The following is a 21,158-nucleotide window of genomic DNA, read 5'->3' as shown; positions in this document are numbered from 1 at the left end:
TTTTTTTGCTTTTAAATGAGAGATATGAGTTCTTTTTGACACCAGATCTTACATAAAGAGGACCTGTCATGCTTATTTCTATTACAAGGGATGTTTACATTCCTTGTATTAGGAATAAAAGTGATCAAAACTTTTTTTTTTTGAAGGGACAAAAATAAATAAAAAAGGAAAATAAGAAAAAAAAGATTTAAAGCGCCCAGTCCCTCCGAGCTTGTGTGCAGAAGCAAAAGTCGCGCCCACATATGTAATTGGTGTTCAAAACACACGTGAGGTATCACCATGATCGTTAGAGGAGCGAGAGCAAAAATTCTGTAACTCTAAACAGTTAACCTGTAAAATTTTTTAAAGCGTCGTCTATGGAGATTTTTAGGTACCATAGTTTGTCGCCATTCCATGACCGTGCACAATTTTATAGCAATTTACTTGGCATAACATCATCTTTTACATTATACAAAAAATTCCAAAATTGGACTAATTTTATAGTTTTCTTATTTTTTAATTGAAAAAAAATTATTTTTCCCCCTAAAAATTGTGTTTGTAAGACCGCTGAGCAAATGCGATGTGACATAAAGTATTGCAATGATCTCCATTTTATTCTGTAGGATCTCTGCTAAAAAAAAAATGTGTTTGGGAATAAAAAAAGTTGTTGGGGACATTTTGAACTTTCCTGATTATGTTTACAATACTTCTTTTTCCTTTTTTTTTTTTTTTTAATGACTTGTATTGCTGGCTCAACACTGACCTCTAGTGAAATTTACATGATATAGCAGCTCCTAGCTAAGCCATCCAGTATTCGTTCCAAAATACTCAAGCTGGCCATACATGTTCAATTTTCTTGTACACTTTTCTGTTAGATTTACCACAAACCACATAATATGAGGTCAAAACTAAACAACATTTTCAATTGTATCCAATTAGGCAGGCCTCTGTACTACATAGTTGAAGGTAAATCTAAAGAAAATTGTACAGAAAATTGTATGGATGGCCTTAGTAAGTGTTTTGCACCATAATTATTCAGTCATATCCTGAAGCTGTTGTAGATATTGATTGTGACTATCTTCTGTTAAACATTGACTGTGGCATGTATAAAGAAGTTCAGAAGTGGTGTTTGTTATATCTTTTTCCTAGGATAACCACTCAATTTAAAATGAGTGAGCTAAAAGGAGAGAATAGGCCCTTCATATAAACACCTTAGAGCACAACCTTCCATTACCTTTTCTTAGATATTCATTTTAACTGTGCTGTTTTTTTTAATCTTCTAGGTGCTGGAAAAACAACTCTTTTGAATTATATTTTGACTGAACAACACAACAAGAGAATAGCAGTCATTGTTAATGAATTTGGTGAAGGTAAATATTTTGTTGGGTGTTTAGAGAACTAGGCTGTTGAATATCTGCTTACCCTCTGCCCTATAGCAGATTTACTGCTACAAGGGTGACTCTCCTGTAAAGGATCATGTGTATATGTACGTGTTTCTGCATTTCCGCCTGCAGGGGGTGCACATGCTGCAGTTGAGGCACTTCTGTTGTGATTATTCACAGCAAAATTCGATCTGCGGTTGCCGGGCACTGGATGTCCTCCGGCATCTGCCGATCATCAGTAAAACACACAGAACGCAGATCTGCCTATGTAAGCAATGCAGATCGCTGTTTTGATGGTGGAAGGGATAGATTTTCTGTTCCTGCAAAGCAGGCAATAAAATCCATCTCTTTATTTAGAAAAGCAGCACATACAGTACACAAAAACACTTTTGATTGCCCTAAATGTTTAACCCCTTTCGTGACAGTGTTTATTTTTTGCATTGATCGCTGTATTAGTGTCACTGGTTCCCGCAAAGTGTCAGCTAGTGTCCAACTGTCCACCGCAATATTGCAGTCTAGCTATAAGTCACTGATTGCGACCATTAGGCCCCTTTCACACTTATGCAACGTGATTTTACTGCGATTTTGCGGCGCGACTTTGCCGCGATTTTGACGCGATTTTGAAAGCAATGGCTATGGCTCAAAACGCAATCAAATCGTGGCAAAGTAGTGCAGGAACTACTTTGAAGTCGGTGCGACTTCAAAACGCACTGATGTGAATGGGGCTCATTGAAAATAATGGAAAACGACTTGTCATGCGATTTTGCGGTCCAAAATCGCGGGACAAGTCGCACTAGTGTGAAAGGGGCCTTACTAGTATTAAAAATTGCATAAACCTAAACAAACCATAAACATAAACAAACCATAGTTTGTAGATGCTTTAATGTTAGTTTTAAACAAATCCATATACACTTGTTGAAATTTTGTTTTTACCAAAAACATGTAGCAAAATACATATTGGCCTAAATTTATGAAGAAATTTTATTTTTTTGAAATTTTTGTTATTGAAAATGTTTTAGAGCAGAAAGTAAAAAATATTGTGTTCTTTTTTTTTTTTTAATTGTCGGTCATTTTTTGTTTGTAGTGCAAAAAATAAAAAACGCAGTGGTGATCGAATACCATTATTTGGGTACAGTGTCCCATGACCGCGCAATTCTCAGTTAAAGTAACGCAGTGCCGCAAAAAAATGGGCTGGTCAAGAAGGGGGGGGGGGGGACGGGTAAATCTTCCGGAGGTTAAATGGATCTAGTAAATTTTTGCTGGTAAATGAAATAAATGGATAAAGTGATTTGAGCTACTATCTTTAACCGCTTGCTGACTGCTCACAGTATATTTACTGCGGCAGTCAGCCCCTCACAGGCAGAGCGACGTAGGTCTACGTCGCTAGCCTGTGAGGCTCTGGGGAGGAGCGCTCCCGCGCGGTCACGGACCCCCCCCCCCCCCCGCGTGTGACCTGTCATTCTCCTCGGTGTAAAAACACTGGTCACACGGTTCTACAATGTAGAACCATTGATCAGTGTCCCTACAGCTCAACAGACAGCCAATCACAGTAAGAATCACGCCCCTAGGGACACACACAGCCCCTCCCTCTCAAATAAAGTTAACCCCTTCACTACCAGTGTATTTTTACAGTAACAGTGCATATGTATAGCACTGATTACTGTAGAAATATCACTGGTAACCCCAAAAGTGTCAAAAATGTCAGTCAAGGGTCCGATCTGTCCGCCGCAATGTCGCAGTACCGCAAAAAAAACTGCAGATCGCCGCCATTACGCGTTAAAAAAAAAAACACCAAAAATGACAAAATTTTTTCCCTTTGTAAGTAAACGCGATAACTTTTGCGCAAACCAATAAAAATACGCTTTTTGCGATTTTTTTTTTTTTTTTTTTTTTTTTTACCAAACATAGGTAGCATAAAACAAATTGGCCGAAAATGTTAAAAAATTTTGATTTTTACATTTTTTTTGGGGAATTTCATATAAAAAATGTGAAAAATATTGTTATTGCAAAATTGTCGCTCTTTTTTTGTTTATAGCGCATGATAAAAAATCGCACAGGTGATCAAATACCACCAAAAAAAAGCTCTGTTTGTGGGGAAAAAAAGGACGTCAAATTTGTTTAGGTACAGCGTCGCACGACCGCGCAATTGTCCATTAAAGTCACACAGTGCCGAATCGCAAAATACCCCCTGGTTGTTTAGCAGCCAAATCCTCCGGGGCTTTAGTGGTTAATAATAGTACCTTGCTTTGGTTTAGTGGCAGATTGTGTGCGAAGAAAACATTGCTGATGGTACAGCTCTGACCTCTAGTGGAGGTACTTTGATATAGCAACAGTTTTTTTTTTTTCTTGTATTAACTGTACCATTGGAAAAGCACTGAAATGCTTACAGAGAGCCTCACTGCTCAGGCTTCTTGCTTTCTTCCACATACAGAAAGTCTTGTTTTAAAAAAAAAAAATTGTCAGTACTGAGAGGTTTCCTACAGCCAGCCATCAGATTTAAACCTTTTCTGGAGGTTTTATTGTAGTTGATGATCCAGTGAGTAGATAGGTAAAAAAACACATTGTATACAAAGTGCACTCCCAGTGAAGCTGTGTGGAGGTGTATAAGGGCTTTTAGTGGGTTACACACAAATCTGATTAATTTAGTAAATTCTCTCATTTTAGCACAGCTAGTAATTAGCCTTAGCAGCTCATTAATTTATTGCCTGGAATTGCAATTTAATGGAAAACCACACTTTCATTGAATATTGTATGACCATAAATGACTACACAAGTCACTTTGAAATTAAACACTAATAAAATGACATTTCCATTTTAATCTCAATTATGTTATTTTCTGTATCTGCCAAAAAAAAAAAAAAAAGGTTTCTCTTCTTTTACAACCATGGCAAAGTATCTTTCAAAATATCTTCTATTCCTGCTTGTGATTGTCTCAACACTTTCCCCAGACGTCTGCACAAAGCTCAAGGTCATTTCTTGGATATCCCTGCAATAAACGTTTTATTTTGGTGAGACGCTTCCAGCAGGAGCACATGTAAAGTAATGGGACAGCAGTAGTTTTTTAATTTTAACTCTGAGAATAAATAAAAAGAGCTGAGCGAGGCTTATGTCCACATCTCCAGAACAGAAGCAGGTATACATGTTCAATTTTTGCATAAGATCTTGCAGTGTAGCTGGCATTAGGGGCTTTCTTTTGTTTTTGCAAAACTGAAGTTTCACATTACGGCCCCTTTCACACTTGGCGACCTAAAATGTGTGTGATTTTGCTGCATTTTTACCGCAATTTGGACTGGACTTGAAGCAATGCCTATGTCTATGGACCTCAAAACGCATCAAAGTTGGACTAAAGTAGTACAGGGACAACTTGAAGTCGCACAGAGATGAACGGTACTCATTGGAAATCATGAATTACAACTTGTCATGCAACTTTGCAGGCAGTCCTAAATCACAGGACAAGTCGCACAAGTGTGAAAGGGGCCCAACATATAAGCTCAGCTTAAATACACAGACGACAAAAGGGTTATAATTTTTAGTTGTTCTGGCCACTATAAAATAAAAGGTGAAATCGGTCTAATTGCTTACTAAACTTGCACCTTGTTACATTTTGCTATGTTTCATTAACCTCTTCTCAACCATTGTGATTGGATTAAAGTGATATTAAGCTCTCAGCATTTCAGCAGCTGATTTTAATCACTAATGCAGTATGCAGCTTCTTCATTTTTTTTTTTTAAATCAACCGATCTATGCCTTAATTATTTGAAAAAGATCTATACCTCATCTGGCAGTCAAATACTTCAACAGAAGTGCATTTCCCTACGCCCCTTAGCCAACAGTATAAAATATAACTTTTATTAGGATTTCTAAAAAAAAATGTATATATGACTGCGTGTATTCATTTACTTAAAGGGAGTTTTATTAAGACTTAAGAGATTATGGTAGCCTTTATCAATTCAAACAGAAGTAGGATAAAAAGGAAAAGGATATTTACCCTCTTTTGCACTATACTGATATGCCGCTACTTAATATAATCTCCAGGGAGATTCCCATAACTTATCCCCTCTGCCAGATATTTAGTCTTAATAGACTACAAAAGAAGGTAGATGAGATCTCTCTAAAAGAAGGAATTCAACCAATATCCTATCTGTATATCTGTTAAAATCTGTAACTGACACAGGAGTAGACAACTCCTTGAACCGCTACTGTGTTTCCCCGAAAATAAGACCAGTCTTATATTTAATTTTGGCACCAAAAGACACAGTAGGGCTTATTTTCAGGTAGGTCTTATTGTGTAATGTGCTGTCTTCTCTCCCCCTCTCCCTCCCTGCCTGTCAGGAATCGCCAGTGTGAACCGTTTGTGAAGTGTTTGTAAAATCCTAGAATCTACTCTATTATTAGTCATGTCCAATGTGTGTGTTTCTGTATTATAATTGTGTGAAATACCTTCGTTAGAGCGCCGCTCTGCGCTTCCGTTACCCCCTTGAGCTCTCTTCTCTTAGTATTATACCGTATAATGTCCAATGTGTGTGTTTCTGTATTATAATTGTGTGAAATACCTTCGTTAGAGCGCCACTCGGCGCTTCAGTGACCCCCTGGAGCTCTCTTCTCTTAGTATTATACTGTATAATGTCCAATGTGTGTGTTTCTGTATTATAATTGTGTGAAATACCTTCGTTGGAGCGCTTCTGTGACCCCCCTGGAGCTCTCTTCGCTTAGTATTATACCGTATAATGTCCAATGTGTGTGTTTCTGTATTATAATAGTGTGAAATACCTTTGGTAAAGCGCTGCTCGGCTCTCAGCTGATCTCCCGCTGCTCTCCTTTTCTTCTCCATGCTGTCAGCGGGGGGATCTCAGCCCCTCCCCTCTGCAGTGCTCAGAGCGGGTCACGGAAGCACCGAGTGGCGCTGTAACGAAGATATTTCCCACAATTATAATATAATACTTGACGCTTCCGTGACCCGCTCTGAGCACTGCAGAGGGGAGGGGCTGAGATCCCCCGTTGACAGCTGGGAGAAGAGAAGGAGATCAGCTGAGTGCCGAGCGGCGCTGTACGGAAGGTATTTCACACAATTATAATACAGAAAGACACACTGGACATTATATAAAACAGTAATAGAGTAAATTCTAGGATATTGCAAACACTTTAAGCTAGGGCTTATATTGCACCCTTAAACTAGGGCTTATATTGCATATCATCCCCAAAAATAACAGTAGGTCTTATTTTCAGGGTAGGTCTTATTTTCGGGGAAACACGGTATTAAAAGAGATCATATACAATAAGGTACAGATTAAACTTGAACCTTGATAAACTACCGCCACAAAAACTATAGTTGGACTAAGTTTAGTCCAACTATACTTTTTATGGAGGAAGTTTATCCATCCATGTTTTTGGGACTTGAAAATCTGGCCAATCCAACAAAAACTGGAATTGGGAAGAGTGCTTATTCTCTGAAAGTACAGAGAGACTGACAGCTGCAGTATGCCTAAGGTTACACACATGAGGTTATGCCCCCCGCCCCCCCCCCCCCCTTCACAAAGCAAAGGTAGTGATCAATGCATAATGACTTGCATATAGTAGTGACTGCACAAATTTGGAGCATTGTGCTTGTGTTCGTGATTAATGTATACTACATATTACACTCTATTGCACGCTATGTGTAATGATTTATCATGGGGGGAATATGGACAATCATTGGTCTAGCAAAGATCACCCATGTACATCTAGCCTAAAACTTCTAAGCACTTTGATAATTTGTAAAAAAAGAAAAAAAAAAAACATGAAAGCTAACCTACCAGATAAGTTCTACTGTAAAAGCCCTTAAAGCCACAATGCCGAGTTTTATTGAAATAGAGTAATTAGAAGCTAATAAGCTGGCAAATACAAAAATCAGCCCCAGAGTATTGGGACACTTGTTAAGCAGACTGTAAAAAGAAACCTATCTACCTTCAAAGAAACCTGGGATGTGAGTAATACATGAGTTGCTGTTGCAACTTTCTTTTGAAAATGCTGGATCCCTGGCTGTCATGCTCACCACATGGCTACAGTGCTTTCTGAGACACTGACCTGGAAAACCATACAGCAGTTAAAATCAGGGTAAGCTTGGAAGTCCTTTTATCTATATATATGTTTAAGGCAAATCAGTCAGTAATGTTTTTCCATTTCCTTTTAGCATTTTACATAGTTGGCTGTGTTGTAACTAGCACCTTGTTTGCAAAGTAAGACACTCATTTTTCATTTGCTAAAGGAGGGAAGCTTTTCGAGTTCATACAGTATCTAGCAAAATTCCATAGAAGCCTCAGTTCAACCATGGAGATAACAAATCAGCAATAAAAAGCATTTCCTTTTATTTTCTTTGTAGTTGTTGCCAATATTTACTTAATCAGGGTTAAAGTTTTGTACAAAGCGGTCCCTTTCATTGGTAGTTTGCCTTCTGGTGATCTTCTGGTATGTTTGATAACTTTTAAAGTTCCCGGTTTCATTTTTACGATTTCCATGGCATTAAAACACTGATAAACACTTCTGTAATCATTTAACAATATACTTGTTAGTGCATAATTGTGGCATTGAGCCCTAATATTCACTTTTCATTACCAAGGGAATGTTGAGTTCTTCTATTAACTATATAACAATATAACTATAGTAGTTATGAGCTAAAACATAAAGCTACAAGGGAGCAACAGATCACGGTTTATAAAAACTAGCAAAGTAACTATTATGAGTCAGGTTTTTTTTTTTTTTTTTAATACACCATAATGATATTCTCATTATTCGCTAGTGGAAATTTATTTTTATTTTTTTCGTTTTTCAGAATTACCACTGCTTTCTGATGGAAAATAAAGTGAATCACCTTGAAAAACAACCCATTCAGTTTAAAAAGTTTTAGTAGTTTAGTATGTATATATGTGTGTGTGTGTGTGTGTATGTATGCACATATATAATGTGTGAGTGCTGCATAAGAGCTGGTGGGAGGAGATGTGTGTGTATATACACTGCTCAAAAAAAATAGAGGAACACTTTGAAATTGCATCAGATCTCAATGAGGAAAAATATAATGCTGGATATTTATACTGATATTGACTGAGTAATGTGTTAGGAAGGAAAGGATGCCACATCCTTTAATGGAAATGAAAATTATCAACCTACAGAGGGCTGAATTCAAAGACACCCCAAAATCAAAGTGAAAAATTATGCAGCAGGCTAGTCAGTTTTGCTGAAATTTCATTGCAGCAACTTAAAATGGTACTGAGTAGTTTTTATGGCCCCTACGTGCTTGTATGCATGCCTGACAACATCGGGCCATGCTCCTAATGAGACGACGGATGGCGTCCTGGGGTATTTCCTCCCAGATCTGGACCAGGGCATCACTGAGCCCCTAAACAGACTGAGGTGCAACCTGGCGGCGTCGGATGGACCAAAACATAATGTCCCAGAGGTGTTCTATTGGATTTAGGTCAGGGGGCCATTCAATGGTATCAATTCCTTCATCCTCCAGAAACTAGTTGCATACTCTCGCCACATGAGGCCGGGCATTGTCATGTACCAGGAGGAACCCAGGATCCACTGCAGCATGTGTGGAGCTTGACAATGGGTCCAAAGGATTTCATCCCAACTTATAATGTCAGTCAGAGTGCCATTGTCTAGCCTGCAGAGGTCTGTGCGTCCCTCCATGGATTTGCCTCCACAGACCATCACTGACCCACCACCAAACCGGTCGTGCTGAACAATATTACAGGCAGCATAATGTTCTCCACTTTACCAGACCCTTTCACATCTGTCACATGAGCTCAGAGTGAGCCTGCACTCATCTGTGAAAAGCACAGGGTTCCCAGTGGCGGACCTGCCAATTCTGGTGTTCAATGGCAAATGCCAATTGAGCTCCATGGTGCTGAGCAGTGAGTACAGGGCCCATTAGAGGACATCAGGCTCTCAGGCCAACCTCGTGAAGTCTGTTTTCTGATTGTTTGGTCAGAGACATTCACACCAGTGGCCTGCTGGAGGTCATTTTGTAGGGCTCTGGCAGTACTCATCCTGTTCCTCTGTGCACAGAAACCAATGCCAGGCCTGCTGATGGGTTAAGGACTTTCTATGGCCCTGTCCAGCTCTTCTAGAGTACCTGCCTATCTCATGGAATCTTCTCCATGTTCTTGAGACTGTGCTGGGAGACACAGCAAACCTTCTGGCAATGGCACATATTGATGTGCCATCGTGGAGGAGTTGGACTGCCTGTGAAACCTCTATAAGGTCCAGGTTTCGCCTCATGCTACCAGTAGGGACACGGACCCTAGCCAAATGCAAAGCTAGTGAAAAACAATCAGAAAAGATGAGCAAGGAAAAAAATGTCAGTGGCCTCCACCTGTAAAACCATTCCTGTTTTGGACGCCGTCTCATTGTTGCCCATCTAGTGCACCTGTCAATTCCATTATCACCAAAGCAGCTGAAATTGATCACCAACCCCCTCCACTGCTTATCTGACTAGATCAATATCCCAGGGTTTTAATTGACTTGATGCTGTACTCTGATTAAAAAGTGTTCCTTTAATCTTTTTGAGCAGTGTGTGTGTGTATGTGTCTGTATGTGTGTGTGTGTGTGTGTGTGTATGTATGTGTGTGTGTGTGTATATATATATATATATATATATATATATATATATATATATAAATATACAGTGTGTATGTATATGTGTGTGTCTTTCCTCCAGATATATATATATATAGCTACAGGAAAAAAAAAACCCCACCCTTTCCCCAATAGGAGAAGAGGGGCAGGAGAAGAAAGGAGAGGATTTTTTTTGTGCCTTACACAAATATAAATATCAGAATCTTCGGGGGGGGGGGGGGCTGATCTGTGACTGCCGGTCGGTATATGGGAGATGTTGATTCAGGGTGCACCGGGACTTAAAACACTATAGTCTGGCATTATTTACTGTGTTGGATACACACACTATTGGTTGGTGGCTAAGCGAGGATATTGGGAGGTTTCGTCCTTTTGATCTCGGTTTTCCTCTGTAGGAAATACAGGCTTTCGACCAGCCGGTCACGATTTTGCTCTTCTGTTTTTAAAAAATATTTTTGATGGATCTGACATTGTGCATGGTTACCTGGTGGGGACCCTGTCTCCATCTTCCAGGCTACTATTAATTCTTTCTGGCCATCTAAGTGGTGTTAATTCTTCATATTCCGATCCCAAAGAAGCCCTCGAATAGGGTGAAACGCGTTGATCCTGAATTACCCACATCGCATGTACCTGGTTTTGCTCAGTTGGTTACACTATTTGTATAGAGAAATACATTATTGTTACTTTATTTATGATTTTAATATTTGATGCACCAATAAATTATTCTGATTTTTGTATTTGTGTAAGGCAAAAAACAAATCCCCTCCTTTCTCCTGCCCTTTTTCTCCAATTGGGAAAAGGGTGGGGGATTTCTTTCCTCTAGCTCAATATTGGGGGATAGCGCCATGGCATTTAATTGGATATCTATCTTGTCCATATAGAATTCCCCCCCCCCCACCTTCCCCTAATAAATAAATATATAGTGTGTGTGTGTGTGTGTATATAATATATATAAATGTGTGTATGTATATTTACACACAGGCAGGCAGCACACTGAGCTTTCCAGTGAATGGCTGTGCAGTGTTGTTGTGTGTGTGTGTGTGTGGGGGGGGGGAGGCTGATCACGGTGTGCTCTCCTGCTTAGTGTGGTCAGTTTTTAATAGGAAAGCAGAGGGACTGGCAGGAACACCCGGGAATTTTACATAAAAGAAGCAATACAAAGAGAACAGGGTACTTTTTCATACAAGTACATGGCACAGCAGCCACATATTAGGAATATGAAGTATTGGGGTAACAAACGCTTTAAGGCTCGGTTTCCACTAGTGCGACTTGCGGTGCGACTTGACACATGTCAAGCTTCAGTTGCGGCGACTTCAAAAGTAGTTCGTGCACTATTTTTTAGCCGACTTATATATGAGGGACAAGTCTCACTGAAGCCGCTTTTTACTTTCGCTACGAAGTCGTGCTAGAAGTAGCACGACTTCGTAGCCGCACTAGTGGAAACCTAGCCTAAGCTGTCTAATCTTAAGATCATCTCCAGCCAAAATGTATTTTTTCTGTTTTATTTTTTTGGGATTTTTTCATACAACAAAGACTAAGTGTTAAAAGCAAAGGGGCTGGCAGGAACACCAGGGATTTCACGCAAAGGAAGCAATACAAAGAGAACAGGATTCTTTCTTATACGTATAAGTACATGGTATAGCAAGCACATATCGGGAATATGAAAAGTAGTGGTAACAAACACTTTAAGCTGTCTAATCTTAACACCATCTCCAGCCAAAATGTATTTGTTGTTTTTCTTTTTTTTATATAGAACAAAGAAAGACTAAGGGTTAAAAACCACTGTTTTTTTTTTTTTTCTCTTTCTTTATATGTGGTCTTGTAGTAGATGAGCATAGACAGCCATAAAATCACTCTTATGTAGGTTAGAGAATGCTTAAAAGCTCTTATCAGGTCACCTGAGCATATCGTTGTCAGGCTTTTTTTTGGGGCGTTTTTCAGGCTTTTTTTGGGCGTTTTTTAGGCGTTTTTTGAAGGTGTTTTGAGACAAGCATTGGCATCTAACACAAACGCTTTAATCTGCCAAAAAATAAGCTCATGTACTTTTTTGAGCTTCAGGCATTTTGCTTCAGGTGACAAAACGCTCATATCTGAACAGGGGCCATTGAAATGAATGGGATTTTGCTTGTTGGACGTTTCGAGACTTCAGGGATGAGCGTTTTACGAGCTGAAAAACGCTCAGGTGTGAACAGGGCCTTAGACAAGGAGTGTTAGAAAATCTTACTAGCTGGAATAAGGACAGCAATAAAAACTCCTCGCCAAGACACTCAAAGCTTAAAAAAAAGCAAAGTCTTATTTGAATCGAAGCTCTTTTTTGTCTTACGCCTCATCTTTTGATTATATCTTGTATGTGTTACAGGCAGTGCTGTAGAAAAGTCTTTAGCCATCAGCCAAGCTGGCGAGCTGTATGAGGAGTGGCTGGAGCTGAGAAATGGCTGCCTGTGCTGCTCTGTAAAGTAAGTATGCTTGGATATTGGTAGGTGTGCTTATAGAAGGAAGCAATGGGGGGAATTCAGAAAGAGTGTTGTAGGATTCTGCTGGAGCATCACTCCAAAACTGTTGCTCCTGGTTCACGTACTTGTCATAAATGGGTACACGAATCTGTCAGAGCCCAGCACTGAGGTCGGCATGCCGATACTAGATATTACTTCATTGGTGTTTTTCCTCTTTCCCTGGACTCTGACAGGTACATGGCTGATGAGTTTGTAGTGCTGTGGGTGGAGCATGACGGGGAAGCAAAGAACTCATTTCCCATCTGTCTTGCTGTTGATTGATAGTACATGGCAGTAGATGGATCCATTAACACTATTTAGTCCAATAGCGACTTTTGCATGCACCCGCTACAATTCGCTGTCAGGGAAAAGTAAGGCAGTCCTGATGGGGAGCTAGTCCTTCAGGTCTCTATCAGGCTTTGCACACCAAGTGACTCAAGTAATTTCCCAATTATGGGCATTGACATATTTGGGTAATGACATCGCCACTATCCCAGGTCCAATTCCTTACATCACAGGGCAAACAGCTGAATGAGGCTGGGTATAAAGCCCTGTGCTGGAAGAGCAGACATGCCCCACTCTGAGCACTGGAATACCACCATACACCAGCTCAGTGCTTGTCCTAGACCAGTGATGGCGAACCTTGGCACCCCAGATGCTTTTGGAACTACATTTCCGGTGATGCTAAACTACACTGCAGAGTACGTGAGGATCATGGGAAATGTAGTTCAAAAACATCTGGGGTGCCAAGGTATGCTATCACTGTCCTAGGCAGTGACCCATGAAGCAGCATGGTTGTTTTACTCATATTTATGTGGGGCTGAGTTACAAAAACTGTATTAAAGGTTGATCTCCTGCTTAAAACAGCCAGATACATCTTGAATTATTGAAAGTTTAACCCTGTGGTGGTCAACTTCCTTGATATGGTGGGCCTCATGTGCTGCCCACGACATCACCAAAGGGCCACACACAAAGTTCAGTGAATATTCATTATCAAGGACCGCAAACGCACAACAGGTTATAGTCATTAACTATGGGCATGATACAAGAGAGATTCAGAGACTGTGGACATAGCACAGGAGATGGTCAGAAACTGCAGACCTACTGTAGTAAAAAAGATAATCAGAGATTGCATACATGATACAAGAAATGGTCAGAGGCTGCGGACATAATACAAGAGATAATCAGAGATTGCATACATGATACAAGGATTGATGAGAGACTACGGACATAATACAAGAGATAATCAGAGATTGCATACATCTTATGGAACTCATTACCCTTATCTGTCCGATTATCTCCCACTCTATTAGCTTTTAGGCGATCTCTGAAAACCCTCCTTTTCAGAGAAGCCTATCCTACCAACCCCTAACAAATGTACCTCCTTTTTCTGCATCAACCCATCCCCCTCGGTTATTGCCTTTTGTTTCACTTGACCCTCCCTTCTAGATTGTAAGCTCTAACAAGCAGGGCCCTCTAGTTCCTCCTGTTTTGAATTGTATTGTAACTGTATTGTCTTCCTTCACATTGTAAAGCGCTGCGCAAACTGTTGGCGCTATATAAATCCTGTATAATAATAATAATAATAATGATGATACAAGGATTGATGAGAGACTACGGACATAATACAAGAGATAATCAGAGATTGCATACATGATACAAGAGATGGTCAGAGACTGCAGACATAATACAAGAGATAATCAGAGATTGCAGGAGACTGCAGGCCATGTGCTTTAATTTTAACCTCAGGTGTCCAAACAAATTTTGCAGTATTTCACTTTTTTTTTTTTTTACTTTTCATTTACAGCCTTCAGAGTTTGTAAAAGAACCCCCCCCCCCCCAAGAATTTTCTCGAAGCACAGGACTGGTTGAAAAAAAAAAAAAATGGTACTACTGATTTTGTGGGTCGCCTAAGGGTTGCGCAAACGTTCTCAGCTGCTCCTCCCACAGTGGGGAAGGGATCCCATCCATCCATGTATTCAGTTCACCTCTCTACAACAAACTGCACCATAGTAGACTTCAAACAGGTAAAATGTAGTTTACTTGATTGTCAAAGCTTATAATAACTATAACTAAAATTTGTTCTAGAGCCACCACGTTACACTAATCCTAATGTAAGCATGAGTCTCAATCAAATATACAGTACTTAACAGGCAACAGCATCTCATAAATTGGAGCGCTATCTTACCCCATTATATTATAGTTATACTGAAGTTATATGCTTTGACAATCAAGTTAGAATGTTTGCTATTTAACCGGTTGCCGACCGCCGCAAGTACATATACTGCGGCGGTCAGCCCCGGCCAGGCAAAGTGACGCATGGGTACGTCACTAGCCTGCGAGCCAATAGCGGATGGGCGCACGCCGCCGGAGGGTTGCTCCCGCCTCGGCTCGTTCACGGACACCTCCGTGCGTGTGACCGGCGGACCCGATGTCCGCCGGTCACTCGCGATCGTCCGCTGTGAAGGGAGAAAGGCAGGCGGCTAATGTAAACAAAGCCGCCTGTCATTCTTCCCTGTGTAAAAGCACTGATCTAACGGTCCCGCTATGTAGGACCATTGATCTGTGCTGTTACACACAGCCACATCCCTGCACAGTTAGAAGCACGCCCCTAGGGACACACTTAACCCCTCCCTCTCCAATAAAGTTAACCCCTTCCCTGCCAGTGTCATTTTTACAGTAACAGTGCATATGTATAGCACTGATTACTGTAGTAATGTCACTGGTACCCCCAAAAATGTCAGTCAAGGGTCCAATCTGTCCGCCCCAATGTCGCAGTCCCGCAAAAACAATCGCAGATCGCCGCCATTACTCGTTAAAAAAAAAAAAACAACAAAAATGACAAAAATCTTTCCCTTAGTCAGTAAACGCAATACCTTTTGCGCAAACCAATCAAAATACGCTTATTGTGATTTTTTTTACCAAACATAGGTAGCAGAAAACAAATTGGCCAAAAATGTAAAAAAATTTTGATTTTTACATTTTTTTGGGGGGGAATTTCATATAAAAAATGTGAAAAATATTGTTATTTTTGCAAAATTGTCTCTCTTTTTTTGATTATAGCGCAAAAAGTAAAAATCGCACAGGTGATCAAATACCACCAAAAGAAAGCTCTATTTGTGGGAAAAAAGGGACGTCAAATTTGTTTAGGTACAGCGTCGCACGACCGCGCAATTGTCCGTTAAATTCACGCAGTGCCGAATCGCAAAATACCCCCTGGTCAGGAAGGGGGTAAAATCTTCCGGGGCTTAAGTGGTTAATAAATTGTTTTAGGTAATGCACCAGATCTTTGTGCCCTTTTTTGCTATCTAGTCATAAACACTGATCACCCTAGTGCAGGAGTCTCCAAACTACGGCCTTCCAGTTGTTCAGGTACTACAATTTCCATCATGCCTAGTCTTGTCTGTGAATGTCAGAGTTTTACAATGCCTCATGGGATGCGTAGTTCTACAACAGCTGGAGGGCCGTAGATTGAGGATCCCTGCCCTAGTGTTTACTCGGGACTGACAAAGAATTGGTAAATATGACACTGATATTTACCGATATTTCAGTCATCAGTCCAAAACATATGATTCTCCCCTCTTGATGTGGGTACTCTGCTTCTCCTGGACAGCCTCCAATCTCCACCAATACAGGCTGGAGGAATGCAGATAAGAGGGCACAGTGGAGACAGTGGGCTGTGCAGTGGGCACAGAATGTTGCAGTTTGCCTGTTACTCAATACTTGCCACTGGACACCAGGGTTTATCTATGTTGCTAGAGCAGCAGGTCTCGGCAGTTGCAGTGATGGAGTAGGGGAGACGTTATAGAAGAAGGGGGAATGCAGCCAACATAAGGCATACTGACCTGGCAAGCTGGAATCAGTTTTGTTCCTCCTTGTTGGTGGCCACAACAAGGTTAAAGCTGTCTGGTTGGAATCAACAACGGTTTCACTTTTTATTCCAGTTTCTGGGAAAAGGCCTCTCAGACTCCCTTTTCTCAAGGTCTATTTTTACAGAAAATTGCTAATCCAGATCTGACCTCAAGGCTACCTTATAAAACACCTTCCTACTCCTAAAGCATACAGTAAATTATATTGTATCACGTACAGATATTGTGTCAGCTTTGCTCTCACTTCATTATTTGGTGCACACACTTCTATCGGCATGTTTTAATACATTCGCGATCTGGAGTTTTTGATTTGTAAACGATCACCTTGTAAAACAACCCATTCAGTTTAAAATAGAAATGATAGGCAAAACATTTTGTGTATAGATATAAAAAAAAAAAAACATTACAAATGCCTTTTTCCTTTTTTTTAAGTGATCACATTCCATCTGTTCTCAGCTGCATAAGAGCTGGGAGGAAGAGAAGCAACACTGCAGTGCGTTTCCCAGTGAATGGCTGTGCAGTGAGGGTGTCAGGACAAGTTTGATCATTGGAGAAGGGAAGGCTGAAGTCCCAGCACAACTAGAGAACTGACCACTGTGTTTTCTCCTGCTTTGCATGGTCAGTTATTAATAGGGAAGCAAAGGGACTGGCAGGAACACCAGGGATTTCACGCAAAGGAAGCAATACAAAGAGAACAGGATACTTTCTTATACGTAGAAGTACATGGTATAGCAAGCACTTATCAGGAATATGAAAAGTTGTGGTAACAAACACTTTAAGCTGTCTAAACTTAACACCATCTCCAGCCAAAATGTATTTTTCTCTGTCGCTCATTGACAGACGTAGTCTTCTTGATTCACAAGAACTGGGTTATGTTGTCTCCGCAGGAGTAGGACTAGGCAGAAAGAAAAAATGTTCTGGCTCCACCCTAGGGGCAGTCCCAGAGGGTATATCCTCCCTCTCTCTGCTACAAGGCATCAGTTTTTTTCTGTCTAGTCAGGAGTAAGGACCTAAGTTCCTTGCTGGGATCTCTGGTCCTGGCAAGATTTTTTTAGAAAAAATATTTTTTTTAGGCAGTTTTCTCCAGTGTTTTTTCCTGTGAGATCTTCAAGCAAATATGCCGGACTGGGCGACACTAGTGGTCACCCCAGCCGGCCTACGAGCGCGCGCAGATCATTGCATTGCGCTTGGTCGGCCGCGACACATTCAAGTAAGTATGCGGGGCCGGGCGACGGGCTGGATGTTGAGATCCAGTGGTCACCCCGGTTTCTGCCTACGAGCGCGTGCAGACCAGAGCTTCGCGCTGGGTCGGCCGCGACGGAGTCCCATTGGAGGGACTGACCTTGCGAGTTAAAAGTCTCGCTTGGACGCCAGGAACCAGAGAGTCGAGGCGTCCGGAGTGGTCCACAACCCCCCACCCCGGTGGAGAGGGTATTGTGAAGAGAGGGTGCCTGTCGGTTCGGTATGGTGAGTAAACGTTCCCTTTTTTCCTCGTTATGAGGCAGTATGAATTATGGGCCCCTCCATACATGGTCAGTATCTGTCTGACACTAAAAGTCCCCCTTGTAAATACAGCATGTGTTTGGTGGGAAGTGGACTTGGTTTGAGAGCTAACACTCTACCCAGCAGACTGTAGTATTACAGCAGACATAGGAGGTATAATCCTACCTTAATTGTAGTGTACCTCCTGCAGATCGATAAACCGCCATTTAGCAGAGATGCAGGTGGATGTGCTGGGAAAAACGATTTCGGCAGTCCGCCGCCATTTTGCCGTAGACCGGGTGCATGAATGTCCTCAGGTCACGCCGGCCGCCATGTTTTTGGAGTCTATTGTCTCCTGTATGGGGGGGGCCATGTTTGATGAGCCCAGCTACCTCGTGGAGAGCTGGGAACGCCGAAAGGCGTACACAGGGGGCGGAGCCACGTCCTTCTACCCGGGAAAACTAACACAGCTCTTTCCAGTCTGTAAAAGACAGACGCTGACTGCAGTTGGTTGGAAACTTCTCTGCATCGGGTGGTGAGCCTTGAGGGTCCCTCTCTCTCTCTGTGTGGATTGAGAAGCAGGTACTCTGAGGGGCGCTATTGCGCTAGGGGGATACACATAAAAAAAAAGGTATTTTTTATTTAAAAAAAAAAAAAAAAGAGAGATGTTTTTTTCTTTTTTACTGGCAAAGTGTCCTGGATTAACATGGACCCTGCCACTCATGTATCTCCACCAGATCCCTTCGAGGGGTCTGCAGGATCCTCCAGCACCCCACTGACAATTGAATCCTTGTCAGCTATTATGGAAACTTTTGTGTCCCGGGTGGAAGTGGCTTGTCAGGGACAGGGCGCAAGCCCCCGCCTAACCCCATATTATCTGAAACTTCGGATTCAGAATCTGAGCCTATTTCTGCAGTTGCAGGTACCTCATCTGGGATTGGTGGCTCGGGTACTGTCTCTTCAGACAGTGAGGAGGATGTTTCGGCATCAGCCATAGCCCGAGAGGAAGCGTTGGTAAACGCACTCATTGTATCTGTTCAAGAAACCTTAAGATTACAGGGTACTCCATCGGAAATAGCTGAAACTGAAATCCCCTTTTGGGACTAAAAAACGCATCAAAGTGGCAAAGGTTTTTTCCATTGCCCAAATGTTTGGGCAATCCAATCAAAGAAGAATGGAGTCTGCCAAAACGCACTTCTGCTATTTCCAAACGCATTAACAGACGTTATCCGTTTGAGGAAACCCTCATTAAGAAATGGACAGAACCACCTGTGGTGGATTCACCAATTGCTAGATTGAATAAGCCACGGTTATTCCATTAGAAGACGCTCCGTCTTTTAAAAGATCCGGTGGATCGCAAGATAGAAACTATGTCTCGCACCACGTTTTTCCTTGATTGGATCAGCTTTCAGACCAATAATTGCTATTGGGCTGGTTTTGCAGACTGTAACCGAATGGACCAAATGGTTACGCCGGGACTTAGAAGAGGTCCCCCAGGCGGTATCAGATTTGTTGGAACAGATGATACAGGGGTTACAGTTTGTGTGTGATGCGGCGTTAGACGCCACTCCATTTTTGGCGCGAGCAACAGTTTCAGCAGTGGTTCTCAGGCGTACACTGTGGCTAAAAGGTTGGTTAGCCGACCAAGGTTCCAAAAAAGCATTGGCTAATATCCCCTTTTTAGGAGAGCGTTTATTTGGAGCCAACTTAGATGAGATCATTAAGGATCTCACGGGTGGAAGAGCACCTTTTTACCGCAAAATGCTAAGGGTAAAGGAACTCGTCAAAGACGAGGGCCTTCTTTCTCTGCTCACAAAAAGTTTTTTGGCCCCGCGGGTGAAAAAATTAAGTCCTCCAAAGCTCCTTCAGGAGGCTTCAGGGGACGTTGGTCGGGCAAGCAAAAGCCCGCCCCCTCCAGACCTGAAGATAAGTCGACCAAAGCCTGAAGGTGCGCCCCCACCCATAATTGGGGTGGGGGGACGTCTTCGCCAGTTCCCGGATCCATGGCTTTCCAGAATCCCGGACAAGTGGGTTTGCGAAATCATAAGATCAGGGTACAAGATCGAGTTTCGATCTCTCCCACCGGCGCGATTCTTCCCTTCCAATATCCGACTATCCCCGGATCGTTTAGAAGATCTGCGGAGAGCAGTCACGGATTTACTACAACAAGGAGTGGTAGTCCACGTTCCTTAGACAGAACGTTTTTTCTAGGGTTTTATTCAAACCTATTTACAATACTCAGGAAAGAGGGCAAAGTGCGTCCAATTCTGGACTTAAGGGCACTCAATTCCTTTCTCAACATAAGAAAATTCAAAATGAAATCCAGTAGCAGCCTTCCTCCATTCAGGGGATGTCCTAGCGTCCATAGAATCTAGGACGCCTATCTTCACATTCCCATTTTCGCAGGGAGATCCACTATCAGTTTGTGGCGTTACCTTTTGGTCTCGCCACGGCTCCTCGGGTCTTCACGAAGGTGTTGGCCCCAATGTTGGCACTACTGCGCCAAAGAGGCATATCGATTCTAGGTTACCTAGACGATCTCCTGCTTCATGCAGAGTCTCCACAGACCCTGCTACAAAACATAGAAATTACTATAATGTCTTTACAGGAATTCGGGTGGCTGGTGAACCAGCAAAAGTCATTTCTGGTTCCCACCCAGAGGCTCGAATATCTGGGTCTAATTCTAGACACATTCAGGACAAGAGTTTTCCTTCCGGTAGGGAAACTCCGGAAGATTCAATCAGCAGTCCAGTTGTTACTATCCAACAGCTGGTCTTCCCTTCGGACTTGCATGAGGGTTCTGGGTTTGATGGTGGCTTCCTTCGAAGCAGTCCCATTTGCCCAGTCCCATACCCGAATTCTTCAGCAAGAGATTCTTCTCAGATGGAATCGGAATCCGGAATCTCTGGACTATCGGATCCGATTGAGCAAACAGACCAGAGAGTCTCTGGTCTGGTGGCTTCAGTCTCCGATACTCAGCCAGGGAAAGTCATTTCTGCCAATATATTGGACGATAGTGACCACGGATGCCAGCCTATCCGGATGGGGAGGAATTCTCGGTCTGTTATCCGTTCAGGGACTTTGGTCCCCGGAAGAATCCAGGTTACCGATAAATGTGTTGGAACTGAGAGCGATCAGACTTTGTCTGATTCACTGGACCGAGCAGCTCCAGGGCAGCCCGGTTCGGATCCAGTTGGACAACGCCACGGCCGTGGCTTATGTCAATCACCAGGGGGGCACCAAGAGTGTCCGAGTGGCCAAGGAAGTGGCTTGCATTCTTCGCTGGGCGGAACGATTTGTTCCAGCTATCTCTGCGGTGTTCATTCCGGGGGTGGAAAATT

The 21,158-nt window shown here is 42.1% G+C and overlaps 1 protein-coding gene across 1 annotated transcript in view; it reads left to right on the top strand.

Annotated features, from left to right (window-relative positions):
- LOC309543850 (zinc-regulated GTPase metalloprotein activator 1A-like) overlaps positions 1-21,158 on the top strand; it is a 95,891-nt gene that overhangs the window by 6,617 nt on the left and 68,116 nt on the right. The window contains exons 2-3 of the mRNA XM_082242996.1: positions 1,263-1,349; positions 12,334-12,430. Of these exons, the coding sequence (XP_082099122.1) occupies positions 1,263-1,349; positions 12,334-12,430 (184 nt within the window). The remainder of the gene's footprint in view (positions 1-1,262; positions 1,350-12,333; positions 12,431-21,158) is intronic.

The sequence above is a fragment of the Pelophylax lessonae genome (assembly GCF_965119305.1).
Source record: "Pelophylax lessonae genome assembly, chromosome: 1".
Taxonomy (NCBI): Eukaryota; Metazoa; Chordata; class Amphibia; order Anura; family Ranidae; genus Pelophylax; species Pelophylax lessonae.
The sequence above is the reverse complement of the archived record's forward strand: the minus strand, read 5'-3'. Positions and strand labels throughout refer to the sequence as shown.